The 22,929-nt window shown below is 39.6% G+C and overlaps 1 protein-coding gene across 1 annotated transcript in view; it reads right to left on the bottom strand.

The window, feature by feature from the left end:
- LOC106058753 (tRNA dimethylallyltransferase-like) overlaps positions 1–22,929 on the bottom strand; it is a 61,587-nt gene that overhangs the window by 9,014 nt on the left and 29,644 nt on the right. The window contains exons 4-6 of the mRNA XM_056030068.1: positions 8,419–9,128; positions 7,976–8,115; positions 1,714–1,828 (exon numbers count right to left, since the gene is read on the bottom strand). Coding sequence (XP_055886043.1) covers positions 1,714–1,828; positions 7,976–8,115; positions 8,419–9,128 — 965 coding nt within the window. The remainder of the gene's footprint in view (positions 1–1,713; positions 1,829–7,975; positions 8,116–8,418; positions 9,129–22,929) is intronic.

The following is a 22,929-nucleotide window of genomic DNA, read 5'->3' as shown; positions in this document are numbered from 1 at the left end:
CATCCATGTTTGAAGCTTTTGACTTGCTCGGAATCCTTCCAAAGGTTGGACAGACTTCGTGTCCCATACCCACGCATGTGTGCAGTACAAAACTTACATTTCAACTTTCCACTCGCCAGAAAGTCCTTCAATCAAGTTTCGTTTCACTACAAACACAATATATTAGAAGCGCTTTTATTATTTTTGTTTACTCAGTACGAGACAGTCTTTAATGTTTAGACAGAGAAAACAGTAATCTGAAAGTAAAATTGTGATAGACAACGACTTTCTCTAGATCACATACAGACCTAGACATCTCAAATATGAGTCATAAATCCTGGATATTATGGTTTGGATAGGAGGGGGGTGCTCTACTCTTACAAAAGTCTTGTGTACAATCAATACCACCTGGACATCCCCCACCACACAAAGGTGGTCAGAAGAGAAGTCTCACAAAGATGGGAGAGTCTGGGGAAAGGTTGGGGGGGGGGAGAGGGGGGTAGATGAGAAGTTTGACTTGAAGATGATTACATAGCATCAAAATCGCTCGATATTCGAAAGGTCTGTCGCAATAGATTCTGTCCTAGCAATTATTACGTTGCACCAACAAAATGTTTCCCCCCGGCATTTCTACAACATAAGCCGAGATTATCTTATTCTGGTAAGCGCTTAAGACAGTCGTAATAAGGAAACATATTGCTCTCAATGGTTGTATTGGAGATCGTCTACCAAATATTAGTCTGTCTATGCACAATTTTAGTATGTTTTATTCTAAGTGATTTTCTTCAACTTATGGAGAAAGTCGGTCGACAGATCTTGTGTGGTGCCCCAACCGTCCAACAGACTCAGGGGCAGGTGAAGGTAATTTTCTTCAATATATGAAATTCATCTAAAAACCTCTTGACCTCATAAAAGCAAGGTAAGTAACTCCGTATAATTATCCATTGATAAAGTCATCTAAAGAGATAATTCAATTAATACTCGTACTTTCCAATAGTCAGTAATTACATAATTTCGTTCTTTGGTTTAGTTTGTAATATTCTATAAAGAATTATATTTAATTGGAACAGTTCTATAACAATACTCAGAAGTTGTATAAAATACGCTCAACTTCAAACAGGAGGCTGTGTGCTGGCATTGCTACCTAGTAAGATGGTAGACTTTTGTCGTGTGGATACACACTAGCAAGAAACAGACAGTCTACCAGTGTCCCACAAACTCTCCGCAGCTGTGGCCGTGAGCACAACAGTCCCACTCACCAAACAAAATCAAACTAACACGCCTTTCACACCTCAGTCCATACAGTCACGTCTCACGACCGGCCGCGAGGGTGCAGGTAGGAGCTGGTCAGGTTTAGAAGATATCAGTTACTTCCTAACTCCTCCCCTTTCCCTGCACGTGCGACCAAAAGAAGCCCATAGGAAAAAAAAACGTTCATTTCACATGAACAACTCTCCTAGCATGATGGTCTGGAGTTCAAACCCCGTAGTGTGAGCCACAGGACCTAATTAAATATGACTTAATATTTAGTGAAATAAGTCCGACAGTAAATTTCATCCACTAGCTGCACCCTGTACCCTCTACCCAGATTGATTCATAAAAAATCCCCAACTCTTGTAACATATGCACCCAGACCACAAACGTCGACGATCGTGTCCAGAGGACTCTAGCCAACATTCTCTATATAAACTTTTCACTATTATTGGTAGCATTAGATAGAAAGATGGAGTGTACCTACTAGCGTGCTGGGACTCCATCGTCTGGATCTTGTGATAGAAAGTGTCCAGCTCGGAGATCAGACCTCGTTCCAACATGTCATCCACTCTGCTGTCCAGCCTTTGGTCCAGCACTGTGGGCAAAGAGAAATGTACCATGATGACCAACATAACCAAATGCTGTTGTCCACTAACTGCTCTATTTAAATCAGGTGTTCTTTAATACTTGTTTCAGTAACAAGGAAATATTTTGTTTAATATAGCACTACTTAAAACGTACACAGACAGAATACACACGCACTAAGTAATAGGACTAGAACTGTAGGTTTTCAAGACATGCAGAGTACACACGCAGTAATACTACTTATACATCCGCACGGAGGTAAAAAGTTCAAATCTTCGTGGGATTATTCGAGCTTCCATGACGGTCAATGGGAGTTTCAAGAGTTACCAACCTGAGTACGTTGGGCAAGAAATGCAATGGGATGCTTAAAGCACTAATTTGAGACAAGTAACATCTAGACTTTTACAGATGATAATCATTTACGATCATCAAATATTATTTTTTTAAATTATATCCCTCTTTCCATATGCTAGGTGTCGCTAGGACAAATTATTACAAATGCTCCTTCTTCCCTAGCGCTATTAGAGCATGGAATGGGTTGCCTGAGCTAGCCAGGAAAACCAGTGACTTGGCGGAGTTTAGGTCATTGGCTAATATGCATGACTAAATGCATGACGCGTATGACGTGATCATCTTCTTTTTTTTTTTTTTTTGAAGTAACGTCTGTAAGATAAGTTAAGATAAAAGTAAAACCTGAATCAAGGAACTCGATTCACAAGACATTGCTGCAGTAGTGTCCCCTCTCAGTGATAGGACTATGTGGCTAAGGGAGATAAGATCCACCCCACCCCCTCCCCCAAATAAATTATCTTCCCACAGCATGTTGGTCCATTTAATGTCCTGTCTACTCAAGTGTCATTTCTATTACTTTCAACCAAAGCTATTCCGAAAGAAAAAAATAATGGAGCCAGTGTGACGTCATATTAACCACAGGTCGTCTCCTTACAGTCATCAGGAGGGTGAGGAGGGGTGCTAATGTTCACACCTCGAGAATGGACTCACTGGGGTAGGGGACATAACACCTCCATTCTAACATGTCTGGCCACTGATTGGCTTGGCTTTTTTTTTATATTACGGTGGCCATTGGCAACTGGACAACACTTGATGGTCCGTTTACTATAGAACTGCTGGACACCTCTTTGTGTGGGGGTCAAAGGGCAAGAGGAGAGAGAAAAACACGCCCCATTAGAAACTCATTACAAACACATCTTGAAAAGCGTTTGTGACATTTGAAGGAAGGAAAAAAAAGGGTAGTCAGCGGCCGTGTTACGTCAAGATGACCTTGGGTCAGTGGCTCTCCCTGCTTCCCCCACTCCTAAGTTCACAGCCTACCAACCAAGCGAGGATAACTCGTGTTTGCCAAACTGGTCAAGATGAACAGTCTCCCCTCCATACCGCGTGACTTTAGTGCGTGGAGGGGTGGTGTCGGTGGAGAGGATAAGTGGATAGGACTGTGGGGAGTGACCAGAGCTAGGTGGAAAAGGGGGGGGCGGAGGGAGAAGAGATGATAAATGGTTGCACTCTCCAGCGCAAAAGGTTTCGGGGTGAAGGTCACAACATCCGACATAACCGTCATCTTCGTCCTGCTTCGGTGTAGCCCCTAATCCCGCGTCCTTAATCCTAGAAGATGTGTCTGCGCCATGTCTACCAACAGTGATACTAAAGCACATTCATCTTGGGGAGACACTAAACTAGCCACTTAACCAGTCTGTCAGACGAGTCGGAACGTCATGTTGCCTATCATGTACGCTCTGCACGAGAAACTCTTCCCAACACATTTGACTAGTTCACAAAAGCATGTGCTGTAGTAGAGCAATGCAATGATTTTGCTTTGAAGTTTGAAAGGTATGGGATTAGACATCGAAATGTTATGTATAGTGAATAAACGATATTTATGATGAATAAAAGATGTTACTGGTTTAAGCTTTTCAATATTCCTTATTATTTTTTTTTCATTCTTTGTGAGACTTTTTTTTTTACCAAGGTATGAGAGAGATAACTTCAAATAAGTCAACCCAACCAACCTACTAGTCAATGCAAGTATGCTTAGCGTTGACATGGTGCATAAGATGACTGTTGACTAAACTGCTGTCGCTTGTGCAGTCAAAGCGAAAGTTGGCTGGCTTCACTAGGTACCTTATAGACCAGTTCATCAAGCAAGTGTATGTTTATTTAGAACTTAAGAGAGCGAATAGGCCGTTTTAAAATTTCCCCTGTGCACTTAGTCAAATCAATATTGGTTTTTTTAAAAAAAAAAAGGCTCTAGTGTTACACAAGCCTTCACATGTTTACTTTCAAATATGGAACAGTTTAGATAACAATATATAACTTGTGAAAAGCGCATACAAGTTCCCACAGACTGTCTAGAGTAGATCAACCGCATAGGGCTAAAATCTACATGGCTTTTAAGAACCGGTATTACAGTTTCAAAAGTTGAGAACGGATACGAGTAAGAAGAACGGGCTACTAATGTGTTATACTCGTGTAGAGTGGAGGAGATAGTAGTCAATGTCATTCTATGTCTTAACGGAGCTGGCTATGATCAGAATGACGGGTCCAGTACATACGACCCAATCACAGCAAATCAAGGGGTCTATCGCAAGAACGCCCGTAACCATTCAGCTCCCTCTTTTAAGTCCCCCCCCCCTTTTTTTTCTCCCACAGACCTAACGTATCTGACCATCAAAAAAAATGATGGATAATGGTCAAGTGTTGACCTTCGGGTCATGGTAAGATAAGCGTCCAGGTCCCTGCGTGTGGGCCGGAAATGGGACGATTTTAAACCACTGGACTTTCAATGAGTTCAGTCACTTAACAAAAAAACCAGCCACGTCAAACCTATTCAGACATAGTACATAGGGGGGCCTACACTCTAACCATGTCTTAATATATGGATAGGCCCCGTGTCAATAAATGATCATTAGACTCAGTTTGCATCTTGTACGGTGATTCTTCCCAGAAACTCTCATCTCACGCTCATTTTCAAGGCCGAAAAAAAAACATCTAGGCGTAACGGGCCGCTGAGTTAGTGTCTAATATGTAAGATTAGTCAAGTCAGAAAGTAACATAGTCAAGTCCCCAGGTAGAACGTAGCTTAATATGAAACAAACAACACAAACATGTCCCCCAAACCTTTTCCCAGTTAGACATGAAACTAGACCTACATAAAACCGGCGTTGTTTGTCACGCGCTAGACATGGCCAGTTGTAAACACAGTCACAAGGAACCGTTACAATCTTCCCTCGCAAACTAATGGTCTGGAACCACGCCATGAATGAACCAACAATCCTAACAATACATTCTACCGTCTTTGTGACACCCAGAGGTTAACATGCGACCTAAAAGTCGTTAGATGCACACACATATATACATACTTTGCAACAAAGACGCGACGGAGGAATTGACGTGTCTAAACAATGTAACATTTTGTAGGTGGGATAATCCCCCCAAGTATTGGCGCACACACACACAACACTTTATGTTCCTCTTATCACCGATCCATCAGTGCACTGAACTCCAGAAGTGTCTAAATATAGTCTAGAGAACAAAGAATTCAATGTGAATTTAACAGCGGGACCAAAGCACTACATTTTTTTTTAAATTTGAATTATATAGATCTAGGAACTTATTATGCTCACATTGTGTGAAGGACTGCTTGATGGAAGTTTCACTACGCAATTTCAATTGACACCAAAAAGTAAGCCAATCCCTCAAAATTCATTTACGTCCAAGCTTTTTTAACAACAAATCAAAAGCAGATTTTGTGAAAATTCCAGTCTTCCTTAAGGTGACCCTAGCCCTTAATAAACAACTTCCTTGCACCGTGGAGTCTAAAGAATAAACCGGATTCCACTAGTTTCCATCGTCGCCTGGCTCACAACTAAAGAGGTTTGCAGACTTCAAAGTGCCGATGTTTGCATTGCGACTTGGACTAAAGTGCACACACAAAACAGTACATTGATAAGTGACTTTCTGAAGATGGTATTACAACTGTATGGTCGTGATTTGAGTTGTGTATTCACTTAATAGAAAAAGGTCATCATATTCTCAGCCAATAGGAAGAGACAAGAAGTTCAATAGTCATTTCTGAGAAACTGCAAGCACTTTCAGTACCGTAGGAAAACATGTTTGCAAGAAGCTGCCAAAGTTCTTCTTAAACAATGCGACTCGGTTGGGTGGTGTTTTTTTTTTTTCAGTGCAACCTTTAGTTGTTTTTAACAGCCAACAGCTAGAGCTAGGTGTCAATAGTCCCGTAGGTGACTGGGCAGTGTCCACACCATGATAATAGTTCTAGACATAAGCAGAGCTGATCTTTTCATTGTGTTCACCAGAATGGGATCTAATTTTACCAGAGTGGGATCTAATTTTACACAGAGTGGGATCTAATTTTACACAGAGTGGGATCTAATTTTACCAGAGTGGGATCTAATTTTACACAGAGTGGGATCTAATTTTTTTTAAATTATTTTAGCTTTTATATAGCGCTTCTTTCATGCTTATAGCATTCTCAGAGCGCTTTGGTCCAATCTCATTTGTGTGTGGGGGGGGGGGGGGAGGAGGGGGTATCTAGGAGTTGGTTTTCCGTGCTGCCTTTAGGCGCTCAGTAAACGCAACTCTGCCCGAGTCGGGTATCGAGCCTCGAGCCCCCTTCTAGGTAGCCAAGACAAGCCAAGTTCAAGCGCACTTAGCCTCTCGACCACGCTTCCCACCAATTTTACCAGAGTGGGATCTAATTTTACACAGAGTGGAATCTAATTTTACCTAAAGTGAGATCTAATTTACCCAGAGTGGGATCTAATTTAACACAGAGTGGGATCTAATTTTACACAGTGGGATCTAATTTTACCTAAAGTGGGATCTAATTTAACCAGAGTAAGATCTAATTTAGCCGGAGTGGAATCTACCTTACAATAGATATTTTGAGCTATCAACGTGACCTGTTCCTTAACTGTGTGACATTGGATCCCTTTCAGATTCTCGGAAGAGAGCTACAGGGGGGAAGAGGTGGCGAAGCAGGACGTTTTGGCGCCGTGTTTTGTTGTTGTGTGTGTGTGTGTATTTTTTCCTTCTGTTTTTGTTTTTGGGCGATACGAATTTGACACTATATGTTTTAGACTCCTTAGAGACATGCCAATTTAAATTTGCCTTTTAAAAGAATAATGCATATTACAAAGCTTCTATCAACTCAGTCTCTGGTTAAATTTTTAAAAAGTTTTGTACGCGTTATTTCCACCACACCCATTCTCCGATCAAGTTGAAACTTTGCACTATTATTCAATGGCATAGACAAGACATGAATAAAAAAAATGAACCAATTGATCAATTAATTACGGGTAATAAATTATTTTTGTTTGAGACCAAAAAGGGAAATTATTCCTTCAGTATTCACAGATGATTAAATATGCAGGATTTGGTCCCCTTAGATAATTGTACACATTTCTTCTCCCACACCTATTCTCGGATCAAGTTGAAATTTTAAACAATTATTATTTCTTTTTACCCAACAAAACATGAAACAATTAAAGCATTAACGAATTCGTCAATTAATTATTGGTAAAGAAAAAAAAAACAGTATTGTTGTGTCACTTTTGCATGGGCTCTGGTAGTGTGCATTAAGGGGAAGCCGAGAGGCCAAGTGCGCTTGAACTTGGCTTGGCTAGGCTACCTAGAAGGGGGCTCGAGGTTCGACACCCGACTCGGGCAGAGTTGTGTTTACTGAGCGCCTAAAGGCAGCACGGAAAACCAACTCCTAGATACCCCCTCCCCCCCCCCCCCCCCCCCCCCCCCCACCGGTCCACAAATGAGATTGGACCAAAGCGCTCTGAGCCTGCTATAAGCATGAAAAAGTAGCACTATATAAAAGCTATAATAATAATAATTAATTCATGTGGCTTGGCATTTAGGCACGTTTACGTGTTAAAGTTTGTTATTTTCAAAAATTTTAGTTTGTGCAGGATTAGATATTAAGAGTTATTATTTTTATGTGTCATCTGAATTTTTGTTTAAACCTCTAGCGCCAAAACACATCGCCAAAAAAACGGCGGCGCCAATAGGTCGCGTGCCTAAGAGGGTGGGAGACCCAAGCTATGAGCTCCAAGCTATGCCAATGCAGCGTTGCCACTGCTACTGCTAAGATAACAAAGTTAAGTCCCAGTACCTGCACTGTCACATTTTATCCACAGTATACAGGGGTTCGGACAACGCAAAGGTCCACTTTTAAGATGGTCTTGCCCTTGATGCTGCTCCCTCAAGATGGAAGACATTGGCTGACCAGTCTGAAGGTACACTTGAAGTGCCCTTTAAAAACAGTTTGAGAAAAATTAGCTCTATCAAAGTGCTCCCTTTATAGATCAGATTTAAAAAACAACAACAAAAAAAAAAAAACATGATCCCATCTTGTCCTTCTAATTTGCTTAAGTCTAATCGAAAGTTTTTCTAAAACATGTTTAATATACGTTTTAAAAATCAAAGGTTTCCATGAATGGAAATTAAATTAAAAATGAACACATTTTAAAGCATAAAGAAACACATTTGTTTAAATATTCTATCCCGTAGTTTGGTGGTAACTAAAACGTTCATAAAGTAACTCCAGCAACTGACCTGACGATCTTTCTTTTGTTGTTTGGGTGATGTAGTTTTGCAACCTCGGGATCCACACGCTCCAGCTCTGCGTAAAGCTCTGCAGAACTCTTGGCGAGAAGTTCGTTCAGCATTTCGTCCAAACCTTTGTCTGAAGAGCCGGGAACATCCCCGGGACTATCTGGTCGCGAGTGCTCCCTCTGCTGAAGGTCGTTATTAAATCCAATGTTGGGGAGGTTCTGTAGCTGCCCAGTCGAAGCGTTGCTATCCAATGCTTCAGGGCACGCTCGTGATGTAGTGATATTTGTGTTATCCGCTGTGTTAGGACAAAGTCGTAGAACGATATCCAAATCAGTATTTGTGTAATCCGCTGTTTTAGATATTTCACGTTGGCATCGGCTTACTATGATGTCATTGTTGCTATCCATGTCACTAGGGTTTGTGCGTAATGACGCGGTGCTATTCAAATGAGGCTGTGAGCCGTGCGCACATGGAGTGCTGGCACTAACTGAAGATATCCGACAAGGGGTGCCACTAGCGAATGACTTATCACCAAGGCCATCTGAACCATGTGAGATTGTGTCAAAAGAACTCGCTTGAAGGAGTCCTGGACTTGGTGAAGACGAGCAATAAGCTGAAGATTTTACAAAGCTACTCCAAACGGTTAAATCGCTTTTCAAATGGTCGTGTCTTGACGACGCCACCTTCTCCTTTGCTTTGTTCACTGTCATCTACAACGAGATTTAAAAAAAAAATTCAATTCAATTCAAGGTAATAATTAAATCCATTGACAGCAACAGAAATGTCAAACGTGAACCAGGCTAACAACAAGTTAAATATAAACACAAATATTTTGATTAAACCTCGCTTATACTGGGTGAAATTGCATCAATTAATATGAATCAATCATGTAATTATTTTTAAGGACGCAAAAGTTCAACTTAGTCAAAAAAGACAAACCATTTGGTTCATTAGTGCAATCCGAAAGTAGTCCTCTAGTTTGATAATTTTGGTTGACCTTTATTTCGGATGGAACTTGATTAGGGTATCTTTCATGCTTATAGCATGCTCAGTGCGCTATAGTCCAATCATTTTTGTGGACCAGTGTAATTGACACGTGTAAATAAAATGTTGTAATACATACACTGGGTGCTTAATGTCATAGACTAACATCAGTCTTAACGACTGCAGTTCATGTATGCTGCTTAGACACCGGGGGGTTCGAACCTAGTAGTATAGTGTGTGCAAATACACCACAGAAAGACCCGGGCGACCTTCAGTAACAATGCCACGACTAACCAAGAGTCTCAGACATTTTTATGGTAGACATCCTACTCCCGTCAACACCCCCACACCCCGGGAGACTATTCCAAGAAGTTTCATGGACATGATGTTTCACATTAAATCGACATAGGCCTGGTCGCGGTTTAATGTCTTCACATGGACACGAGATGTCTCCACAAGGAGGGAAAGCATCTGGTCAGAGATTCAGGGACAGGTCAGTGCATCCTGAAATGTCCGACCATGCATCTCCCCATCCAACACTTAAGTACTTCCTAGACTATTACAGACAAGATGAAATTGTTTGCTTTAGATAAGCCCTCAAGCACTATTAAACTGTCATCAGAGCAAAGTTGTTGTTTTTAAGTATTTAGTTAGATCTTCACTGGGAAATTAGTTTTACCGAATAAAATTAAGCAATGAAAAGTGTCTAAGAACTTCATAACCAGGTCATAAAAAGTGCATCACAACTTCATATTTCATGAAAAATGTATTAGAATTTCATATTTGGTCATGAAAAGTTAGTTAAAATTTCATAATTAATTCATGAAAAAGTGTATTATGTACATTTATTTGAAATTACTGTAAATACAGTATGGACACTGCACAAACATTAATGATTATTTTATTTTCTATATTTATAAATAGACTACAGGAAGCAGGCATACAATATTCATATGAGACATAGTAGGGAACAGCGGCTATTGTCTTGTGCTGTGTCTGTCCGTTTTCTAAGTTTGAATCCTTACACTTCAAATTGAAAAATCCGACAAAACCATCGCTTGAGTCATGCTCAAGGTGCAAAGGCTACTTTATATCTAATGAAAGCAAACCTTCTGTTCAAAGTCAAGTCCATGATTGTCCACAAAATGTCATGTGGATGAATTTCTGTTTTTGATACATTTTTTTTTTTTTTGAAGTTTAAAAACATTTTCCACACGAAGTCAGAATGGGGCCCCCGAAGTGGTCCACTTGGAAAGTAAAAAGGCAGGTTTCAATATTTTCAGCATGAATATCAGAAGCTATGAACTACAAAACTGTCAAAGACCACAACTGCATCTCTGCCAATACATAGCGACGAAAGTGTTGCCGACACTATTGTAACGTACCACAGGCCACAGAGATTGAAGAATGGTATTAAATTATTAAATTTCATGTGTATCGAATGAAGATATGGTTCAATGTACACCTGACCTAGCTTTGTTTGTTGAATGATTATAAAACTGATGGTCTTGTAAAGGGCCTATCTCTCAATCAAGGTCACAAAGAAGAAACTTCGTATTCAGTGTGTTTTGCACCACTCTTCTACACTATGAAACACTGCTTAGTAATTGTTTTAAATTGAATGTAACTAATATACATAGAAATACATTCTCTTTTAAAACGAAATTAAACGTTTAAAATATAAGCAGTTTGTATTACAGAAAACAAATAATTTAGTAATATTAATATTTTATAACATTATTTTAGTTAAAAAACAAAACGGTTTTCAGAAATGTTTTTCACAATATTACCCTCCCTTACTAATAGTCTCCCCCCCCCCCCCTCCTTTTTTTTTTACTACTAATAGTGAATAGTTGTACAAATAGTGTATTTTTTATGAAAAAAAAAAACGGCTTACACGGTTAATTTTAAAAATTAAAGTTTTCGATTTGAGAAAAGAAAAAAAAAGTAGCCGTTGCATTAGAACTTTGATCTAAAATATAACTTCTAGTTTCTGCTATCTAAACAGGATGGATAGACAGACAGACCACAAAAAACTGATAGCGGCTATTCCTCTTACAGGGGGCGCTAAAACTTTTTACTTGTTTTTTTTTTTTCATTTGTGCCTCGATGTAATTCCTGTTAAGGGAATTTGTGAAATTAAGACTAAGAATGGCTTGTGTGTTTGGGGGGGGGGGGGGGTAACAGTAACATTGGAAGAGACATGGAACAATACTTCACACGGGTACACAAGTCGAGGTCATTACGGGCATCAACGGTTCCAGGTGTCAAATCTCCATTTGTCCAGAGTCATTAAGTCAAGTCAAGTAGGCTACAATGTGACTTAATACCAAAAAAAAAAAACGTGCGTGTCCACTTGTTCCTCAGTACCCCAGCATCATGCGGCAATCAGTGAAGTAGATCTCTGTAACAGATAACGTCATGACAATATGCCGTGACACATCAAAGTTGAGACTGTAAACAACTGCTTGATAGTCAGTCAGTTCATCCTAACCTTCAGTTGTGGACTTTATATCAAAAAAATCGGATAAGATGTTATCAAGACCATCATAGGATGAGTCGCTCACAAGATTGGGAATAGTTGATTAATTAGCAGACAGAACATGAGAGAGATGAACCTAAAAAGTTCAAGTGTTTTCATCTAAAACAAACATCCAGATCAAGTTGGATCATTTGTGAGTTCATAAGATAGAGATGCATTCCAATCAACGGATCATGTAGGAGTCCAAGTAAGCTCAACTCTGCAACTACATTTAAATGGGAGCCAGTCCCCTATGAGTGGAGGCTTGTGGATCAAAAAAAAATAATTTTAATGGTTTTGTTATTTCTTCACTTTATTGCTTCTTGTCCACACCAGTCTGGATGGAAGATGTAACATGAGACTCCAGGAACGTAAGCACCAATGTTAGGAGCGCTTGCTAGTTCACCCACTGGTATCAATGACAATCATAGTACCATCTTTATGTCAGCTGAGATGGCAGGTATTTCCAGGTGTAGATGTGTAACTTGACCTATATCCCCCCACTCACCGTAAGGTCACCAGTACACTCAATGTCACCTTTCGTTACGCTATGTGAGTTTTAAGTCGACCATTTAGACATCCCCACCCCCTTTCCCCACCCCCTCACGCACCAGTTCTGCCCCCCCCCCTTTTTTTTTTACTGTTGCCATGACAACGACAACCGAGGTATCTCCTTTTTTCGTGCCCTTACACTTCTCTTGTACTTGGGCTTCATGTCCAGAGCACAGTACATGCACACAGATGGGGGATGAGATAGAAAGCTATTGAACCCTGAGGCCAGCTTACAAGATTAAAAGCTCAGGTGTAATCTAACTTTATCACACTGCGGTATCTAATACCTACTGCTATTCACTCATAAGCTAGCACCCCCCCCCCCCACACCCCAAAAAAAAAACAACAACAACACATTAGTCATAACCACATTGATTGCTTCGGTTTTCAAGGTGAACAACAAGGCCCTGATGCACTAACACTTCAAGTCTACATATTATGTTTTGTCAGTGGGGCCTACATTATTTCATGGACTCTCTTTCAACATACATCACATGCAACGCTGCACTTAGACTAGATAGCCTTCGTGTTGGCAAAGAACTTTTGGAACAAGTTGTACAACGTCTTCAGATAAGTCCAGAGCTCGAGACATCATAATTGCAATAAGAACAGACGCTGACATATCGAGACATGTTAAAAAGCTAAGTCCATAAAACAATGTATACATTATGTACAAAGCCCCAGGAAGTCAAAACATAGGCCCTTGGACTAATAATGTCAGCTCTCGTAGGACGGAGAACTTACAATATTTATAAAAGGTAGTTTACAATATTTATAAAAGGTAGTTTACCTCTAACCAGTTTGTTCAATGTGTCAAACTAAAGCAGCAATGATCAATGATTTAGACTGTTTTGTTGTTCTTTTGAATGGACTTACACTTCAAACCAGTACGATATAAAGTAGAGGGCAAGACAATGCCCCCACCCTCCCTCCACCAAGACTGAGAAGCGTGATGCCCTGCAGGCCTAATGCACAGGGAAGGTGCACTAACTTTGCTGTTGACTTGTGTCCAAGGCTAAGAGATGGGCTTGTGGGACATCACATTTGACAAACACTCCAAGGGCCTCGCGCAGTAAACAAGTGCTACGTAAATAAGCTTACGGACCGGCTAGGGCTGAGTGGTCAAATGGTCAAAGGGTCGTGTTGTTTCCGTGACCTCTGACCTGTTACTAAGCTATTACGTTCCCTTGAGGAATGTTAAGAGTTGTTTTCAGAGACACATTAGGTTTGTGGCTACCATCTTAACAGAGAGGGCACGGGACAAAGAAAACCAACAAGAGGGAAAGGGAAAAAAAAGGGAGGGGGGAGGGAAAGGTGTAATTAAGTGAAGGGAGGTTGGGGGGAAGAAATGTTAAAAGAGAATAGAAAGATTGACCGCCATGGTTTACATAATTAAAACTAATATCATTGTTTAGTTTCAATTCTCTTTTTATTTAATTTTGTTTACATTATTTAAATAAAAATGAGAAAGCGATATGGAGCAATGGGGGGGGGGCGGCGATGTAAGTTAACCAAAAAAAAAAAAAAAAGCAAGAAAATGTTAAGAAAGACTCGGAGACATAATGACAGGAGTCGAACTGGGAATATTCATTTATAAACCTCTGCAAGTTGGAGATTTAATTGTAGTCTTTTTTTTTAGTTGATGGTTTCCATACGAAATATGTCACTAGCAATCAAATTTGATGGATTATATTTGGAAACTTATAAATCCTTGTTTGATATTTTAACTAGAACTGTTCAAGTCTTCACACTCACACACACAGTGCAATGCTATTGTTACAACAGGTGCCCCTTTACCTCTTGACCACCTGCAACGACTCAGACCAGGAAGATATGAACTACACGAAAACTTGGAAACACATCTCAAACCAGATTGTTTCGTTTCTTATTAAGCCCGTCTCTTTATCAGTAAACTAAAAAAAAAAAAACGAAGCAACCCTTTGATTCGAACTATGTACATCCCCCGTGTACTCGATAACTGCCTGCCTACCCAGTTTTGACGTACTTTTAAGTTAATTGGGTCAGCCTGACAGAGTTAGAAGCGAGGACTAGCGCTTACCAGGCGTGACGCAACGCTGGCACAGAAATGAGCAAGAAGCTAAAAATAAACCTCGTATTATGAGGCAAAGAAAAAAAAATCGAAGTCATGTCCCAAGGCCGCGAATAGTGCACTCCTACAGGGCAGTGACACACACACACACCCGCTACCGACTCCAAACATCAACAAACAAAATTTTTCTCGTGTTACAGGGAAGGACGCTGATCAAACGGTAAACATTCAAAATAGTGTTGCTCTAGATAAAGAATTCAAGCGATTGAGATCAACATCAGTCCACACATGCGCCGACACATACACACACACACACACACACACACAAATGTGCTTTCTTTTAAATGTGCTCATTATTTCACCATCACGGTGCAAGAGTAACCCTTTTTAAAACCAAATGAAATCATGAATTAATAGTCTGACAATCCTTCACATGTTTGTGTTGGCTGATTGTTTTAGTAATGCTTTAGTGTGGGACAAGATCCAGAAGACATCACAGATACCACAATGTTTCGACCTTTAACGGAGGAGTATCCTTTGGGGGGGGGGGGGGGGCTGCGAATGGAAGCGGGAGAACGAAAGTCTGCAAAACATTGGCTTCTAACCTCCTTTCCCGAGATATAGGTCAAAAGACAAAAACTGACAATGTTGACACTTAGAACCAACCCAGATTCCCGCAACGTAATTAGCGCCCCCCCCCCCCTCCTCCTCGGCCCATTTCTTTACTTTCAGTGGTTTTGTTGATGCATGTTATTTGACTTGATGAGGGAGAAAAAAAAAAGGGGGAGGGGGGAGGTGTTCGTACCTTGGTCCAGTGAACAATGACCGCTCCACTTATGACCGCCTTGACCTTCCCTCCCATTTCCGACGACGACGACAACAACGCTAGCCGACTGCATAACAAGCAAAGTAAGCCACGGGTTCGATCTGCACTGGAGGAATCATTGAACAGACTCCCTCTCTCTCACTCTCTTTTACTCGCTACCAAAATGTCCAAAAAATATAGGAAATAAAAAAAAAATATACGTATGTGCTAATTCTACCAGATATAGGTGAAGGTCGATAGTGACTCCGATAAAGTTCAGAAGGATGGGGGCAGCTATCATTTATTATAGGTAAGTATTATTGAACATCAAATTGTTCTACTCCATCCTACATAAGGGCGTTTTGTTAGGTTGATGTGAAACTGACAGTAAATATGACCTGTTACAAACACGCTTTGACAGACTCGTTTTGTCTCAAGACTCGTATTCGTATCTCGACAGCCGACTCGTGTAACAACTTTGAAATTCTTAACAAAAGACTCGTGTAATAACAGACTGGCAATTGGAAAGCGAGCGAGCAAGAAGAGAGTAGAGACAGCTACAATTTTAGAACCACTTGCACCGGGGGTTGTTTTTATTCCAAAGTAAACAGACTTCTTTTTAGTCCCTTCTCTATTTAAGGCCACCTATTGACTAAAAAGGTTAAACGCAGGGGGCAGAATGTAATATCATGACAGGATTGGATATGCAGCGATCAAGCAGGTAAATGTGGATCACCCGTACCTTGAAGTGTACACTTTGGGTTCAAGTCCAAGGATGAGCATTCTATCTCGCCCCAAGATTAGAGCTCATTTAGGTGTTGCTGAATTAAAACGATCTGTAAACAATCTGATGGTCTGAAACTTAGTAAACAACACAGAAAAATAACAACAAAGATCAAGGTCTTGGGTTGACCTTTACAAGAAATCAACAAAAACAAAGTCAAATTATTTGAACTGCAGGAGTACATTTGGCTGGGGCGCTGGTCCAGTCAGAGGGACGTCTACAAGTCAGCTCTGGAGGGAGAAGGGTCAGTAGTCACTACTAGGATTCAACATTTGACAAGGACTAGAATAATACAACAATGTTATTACATCTGCAACAAGCCAGCCTGACATTTTACCCTACTTTTAATCTCTCGTGGCATTTTTTGGTTGTGTTTGTTTATAATCGATCACTGCGAAACAGTGTCAAGGACATGTTACAGTGGCTTGGAAGTTGTATGTAAACATTACACGGCACAGAGTGTCATCACACATCGTGGATTAGCAGCTGATGAATGCATGTATGATTGAACTGAATGAAATGTATCTGCACCTAACCTCGGCACAACCATGTCAAGAACGGGAACACACTTTGTTGCACTCTAGGACTAGAGTAGCGCCGCCTGTGACCTACAAAGCTCGGACTGGGAAGATATTAGCATGATGGTAAGCAAAAGGGCAATAACCTCAGCCCTTCAGAGCTCGCGCCTTGGTTTACGGAACAACAAAAGAGTTGGGATGATCAATACTTAGATCATGTTTTGAAATGATCATGTTGTTGTGATGGTATTGTGACGGGAATGCAGGTCACATGATGCTAATCAGCTATCTTCACATTTATTATCGAGAGAATGTTCAAGACTTTCTGTGGTGACAAATTCAATGCATAGTTAAGTTAGCCTTCTTAATAGCTTGACGCAGTGCTCAAGGAGCAGGCCATATCTCTGACGCCTTACACCGTGCTGTGAGAGCGCCACATCTCTATGACGCAGTGCTTTAAGCAGGCCATATCTCTATGACGCAGTGCTTTAAGCAGGCCATATCTCCGGTACGTGACGTTTTGGGCGACGCCGTTTTGGCCCCGCCGTTTTGGCGACGGGACGTTTTGGCGCCAGCCGTTTTGGCGACGGGACGTTTTGGCGCGAGATATCATTTGACGATAATTTAATAAGCACGTAGCTTTTATAACAATGTTTATTTCACTCTACCATAATATTGTATGTATAGTATGAATTCTAACACCGTTCAGTGAATTGTTGTTGTTTTTTAATTATAAAGGTTTTGCTTATTTCATGAATATAGGTCTATAATAAGTCAGATTCCTGAATGGTAATGACATGCTAATCGCACTGGATGACATTTTTGGATTTCTTTCCAAAAGATTTTTTTTTTATTTGATATTAGTGTAATATACGAACTAGCTAAGTGTCACACTTTAATATAACAAAAACCATGTTAACATCTAAAGCTCTAGTACGCTGAATGACGACAACAACTCCACACATAGTAAAGATCAAGACACGGAATGTGGCCAGTACAAACTCTAACGTGAAAAGATATATTTTGAGAAATTGGGTAGGGGTGATTTGGATGATACATCTCGCATTGACGCAGGTAGAGTTAAACAAATGAAGACAAGACCAGCACCGAGCACTGGTCGTTGGCGTCATTACATGTGACACCTATCCCGCCCCCTCTCTTCTGCTCACATTTCACTCCTTGTTTATACTCTTTCCTCCACCCCTCCCCTCTCTCACGCGATTTTTGTTTTTAATTTTAAAGTAATTTCTGAAAAAACTTTTTTTGAAAATAAAAGTGTGCCTCTTAATAAACACACATACACAAGCCAAAATGTTTATTAAAGAAAATGATGTGAAAAACAAACACACATTTACATTTAGTACGTGAAAAATATGTGTTAACACAAATACTCATGCAAAACATAGATATGAATAATTCTTTTAAAGAAATAATACAATAAACGTACATAATGTATTTCGCGCCAAAACGTCCCGTCGCCAAAACGGCTGGCGCCAAAACGACCTTCGCGCCAAAACGGCGGGGCCAAAACGGCGTCGCCAAAACGGCGGCGCCAAAACGTCCTGCTTCGCATATCTCTATGACGCGGTGCTGTAAGCAGGCCATATCTCTATGACTATGACGTAGTGTTGTAAGCAGACCATGTCTCTATGACGCAATGCTGTTAGAAGACCATATCTCTATGACGCAGCGTATTAATCAAGCCCTACCTCTATGACGCCTTACACAATGCCATGAGCAGACCACAGAAACCATGAAATAGAAAATGAAGTGGAAAAAATAATGAAATCTAGTTTAGTCGATGATTAGTACACAATCTATATCCCATCTTTTTTGTTTGTTTTTGTTTTGTAGATTCTCTTACTCTAGTTTTATATATATATATATATAAATATATATATATATATATATATATATATATATATATATATATATATATATATATATATAATTACTAACTGCAGGTTAAAAAACAAACACAGAGATAGTAAATATTATACTCAACACCATCGACACTTTTTATTTTGTTGACAAATTCATAGCGGCCATAATAGAGATGTGTGTTGGTACATTATTGACAAAACTATGCACTGTACTGTCACGTGATGTCAAGGTTGAACTAGAATGTAAACGAGATTTTATTTGCACACTGGCTTCCGGTAGCTTCGAGTTTCTACAAAGAAGAGTATAATGAAGTGGAGATCATTCGTTTCCGGTACCAGAACTTTGAATAACTTCTGATGAGTTTGGAAACTTGCAAATTTGGGATTCTAATCAGTTCATTGAGTTTTAAGCTTTATGTTAAGACTTAAGACTAAGACTGCCTTATGGAAATTTGTTGTGATTACAAGGACTCCTTTCTCATAAAGACAACACAACATAAACATACACACAAATGGAACAGGCACAACATAAAAAGTTCTTTCAACGACTACACACACACATATACTTATTCTTTTCGTGTCTCTTGATCATCGAGTGGCGTTGATATAGCCTACTAATTTGAATTCTATTGTTATTACATAAAGCTTTATCATTTCAACTTTGAAAAATAAATTATGTCTATTTCTAAAAGAGAATTATGTTGGTTCTTCTCCACTACTAGAATCCCAGACATATAATTGGTCATCAGATTCACTTGTGAAATTACACTCCAAAAAAAGAACCAGTGTAACAGTACAACAACACAAGAAAAAACATGTTTAAAAAGACACTACCTCCTCTATCCAACGTGTGGTTTCTCTCTTACAAATTAATGAATATCAGATTAAAAACCAATGGAACATTTTCTTATCCTGCCTCCCCCCCACCCACCCACCCAACCGAGAAAGAATCCAGGTTACGGGAATGTATAGACTCAGTACACTTTCTAATAATCCAATGAAAAGCATTTAGATTCAAAGGTCTGAAAGGGGAACTTTACTTTTCATTCATCAAATATAAGATGACTAGTAATTACTACAGGACGTTAGTAGAACTGATTGAGCATATAGGTAATGAATAAAACACAAATATGTAGCCAGCTCCTTCTATTATTCTTTTGCAGTAAGTGGTTACTGTAGAACACAATAGATGTGTCAGCACAGAGAGAACGAATACATTAACGTGAGATACGCTGTCAATTAAAATATAGTTAAGACATTGTATTATCAGAGAGGGACAGAAAGATAGAGACATATAGACCGAGAGAGAGAGAGAGAGAGAGAGAGAGGAGAGAGAGAGAGAGAGAGAGAGAGAGAGAGAGAGTTTTAAATAGATGTTAATCTTAGATACAAGTCGCACTGTTGTGTCAAAACAGACAACTGCTGTATGCCAACATTAGCACAACAAACAACTTTCGAATTCGATACTCGACAACTGGATACACACGAGACTTAGTTTGGGTGGGAGTGAGCACATGTGTATACGGAAACACTGTACGTGAGTACTTGTGCTTTACGGCCGTGCGCGTGCTGGGACCCTAGCGTCGAGTACTCAGACAGATGGGACTTTTTCCAAGGTGGTCGAATGGCGTCACACCCAGCCTTTTAATAGCCACGAACTGACCCAACCAACATAGATCACACTTCAAACTGTCTGTCTCTCTGCATGGGGGCACTAGACCAGCTGCTCACTCGTCTTTAGGCAGCGTGAGACAGCTTGCAGGAATCCGATGTGAGTAATCTACCAACAGAGACTTAAGACTCAACATTTTAAGTCGAGCAAAGAAAATAGATCTTACAATTGAATAAGACGCAATTAAAGATTTTTTTATGACAAAAAAAAAATGAAACCAAAATGTGTGAAGATCGCGTGTTAGTTTATCTTCTTAGGGGTTAAACAATTTTATACCTCACGATATCTTCATTAGATTTTGTTAAAGTATATAGATATGAGCCGAGTCGTTCGTAGATAGACTTGTTTTTGTAGTGAAATTTTTAGCTTTAAGGTGGCACTACAGGCCAAGAAACAAGCAGACGTCAAAGCTTCAATGTAAAACAACTAGACTGTATGGGGCCCTGAGAGACTCCCTATTTAAATAGCCATGTACAATAACATTTAGAAATAACTAAACAATATAAACAATCCTTAAGATTGGAAGTCGATCCCCGATCGCTCAATTTTGGCCATTATAACAATGTTTCCAAAATGAGTTCCAATAATTATCATCTTGACTTTAATAAGATAGCAACCTTAATGACATATCTTGTGGTCGAAATCACACGTGGCTGCTGACAGCAGAAAGGTACAATGAGAAGAGATAGAAATTATAACAATGAGAAGAGATAGAAGTTATAACAATGAGATAAGATAGAAGTTATAACAATGAGATGAGATAGAAGTTATAACAATGAGATGAGATAGAAGTTATAACAATGAGATGAGATAGAAGTTATAACAATGAGATGAGATAGAAGTTATAACAATGAGATAAGATAGAAGTTATAACAATGAGATGAGATAGAAGTTATAACAATGAGATGAGATAGAAGTTATAACAATGAGATGAGATAGAAGTTATAACAATGAGATAAGATAGAAGTTATAACAATGAGATAAGATAGAAGTTATAACAATGAGATGAGATAGAAGTTATAACAAAATGAGATGAGAAAGAAGTTATAACAATGAGATGAAATAGAAGTTATAACAATGAGATGAGATAGAAGTTATAACAATGAGAAGAGATAGAAGTTATAAGAATGAGATGAGATAGAAGTTATAACAATGAGATGGGATAGAAGTTATAACAATGAGATGAAATAGAAGTTATAACAATGAGATGAGATAGAGATAAGATAGAAGTTATAACAATGAGATGAAATAGAAGTTATAACAATGAGAAGAGATAGAAGTTATAACAATGAGAAAAGATAGAAGTTATAACAAAATGAGATGAGATAGAAGTTATAACAATGAGAAAAGATAGAAGTTATAACAAAATGAGATGAGATAGAAGTTATAACAAAATGAGATGAGATAGAAGTTATAACAAAATGAGGTGAGATAGAAGTTATAAGAATGAGAAGATAGAAGTTATAACAAAATGAGGTGAGATAGAAGTTATAACAAAATGAGATGAGATAGAAGTTATCACTCCGTCACCACCGGGTCAATACTACAGAAGTCCTGCTGGCACTTTCCTTATTTAGAAATAAGAAGTACAAGAGCAAATCTCTATTGACATGACTGGATCTGGCTTTCGTCGATATGTAGTACATGTTGAGAAGTCTTGTTCACAAAATTCCTATTAGACTACGCTATCCAAAGAAATGATAAACAATTAATAACTATCTATAGCCATTTTGATTTTTTTTTTAAAGTGTATTAGCATTAAATATTTAGTTTTCTAATGAGTGTTCCTGCCTGGACAGAGCCAAACCACATTTCAGTAGCTCCTTTCCAGCATGTTTTTTCTATAGTCTAGAGTACATTCTAGTCTAGTGTACATTCTATAGTCTAGTGTACATTCGCCATTAGTCATTCTTACTAGTAGATATTTTCGGGTTAAAGATACACAATTTCACGTGAACAACACTGTTTAAAAACATTCATGCATATTCGTAAGAGAACGAAGTAATGTTTATAAATCAGTAGTGATGTCCTCAGCACCAGTCTATCTGCCGGTAAATAACAATGGCACAGGGAAAAGCTTTCATTACAACAGAAGACATTTCATTCTATTTGGTCTCTACCGGAGAACAAGGACACCAACAGCAACCATAAGAAACAATCATTCATTAAACAAGTTCGAATGAAACGCGACCAAAAATGTCAATGGAGAACAAATCAAACGCGAACATTGAGAAGCGGATTCTGCGAAGTCTGGGGACCATAGTCTTCAGTGACTCTTTGGCATTTCGTGGATGCCGCATTCCCCAGGCACACACTCCTCTCTGCTTATCTCTTCAGAGTGACTCTTCCCCTTAGCTCCTAAACATTGTTCCCGGGCGAGAGGCGTGTGGGGCGCGCCATAACGAGAAAAATGCCTTCCACTTTCATCTTCCCCGCTTGCCCTACCATTACCAAAAGCTGCACAAACAAGAGACGCGCCCCCCCCCCCCCCCGGGTCTTACCTCACACCTAACACACATGGAAGCTGCTGCTACCTTTTAAACTAAGAAGGGGAGGGGGGAATAAACAACAAATAGTCCAAATGGATGGGGAGCAATAAGGTCGAGGTGGAGACCCCTCTTCCCTTCCCGAGGTCCCTTTGCCCCCCTTGGCAGATAATCTAATGCAGACCAATCGTAAAGAGTCCTTAATCGCCAGCGTTATCATAGCAGAAGCTCCACGAGAAAGATGATTCAATGGAAA

Source organism: Biomphalaria glabrata, chromosome 5 (genome assembly GCF_947242115.1).
Source record: "Biomphalaria glabrata chromosome 5, xgBioGlab47.1, whole genome shotgun sequence".
NCBI lineage: Eukaryota > Metazoa > Mollusca > Gastropoda > Planorbidae > Biomphalaria > Biomphalaria glabrata.
Note: the sequence above shows the minus strand (reverse complement) of the source record. Positions and strands in the feature narration are given on the sequence as shown.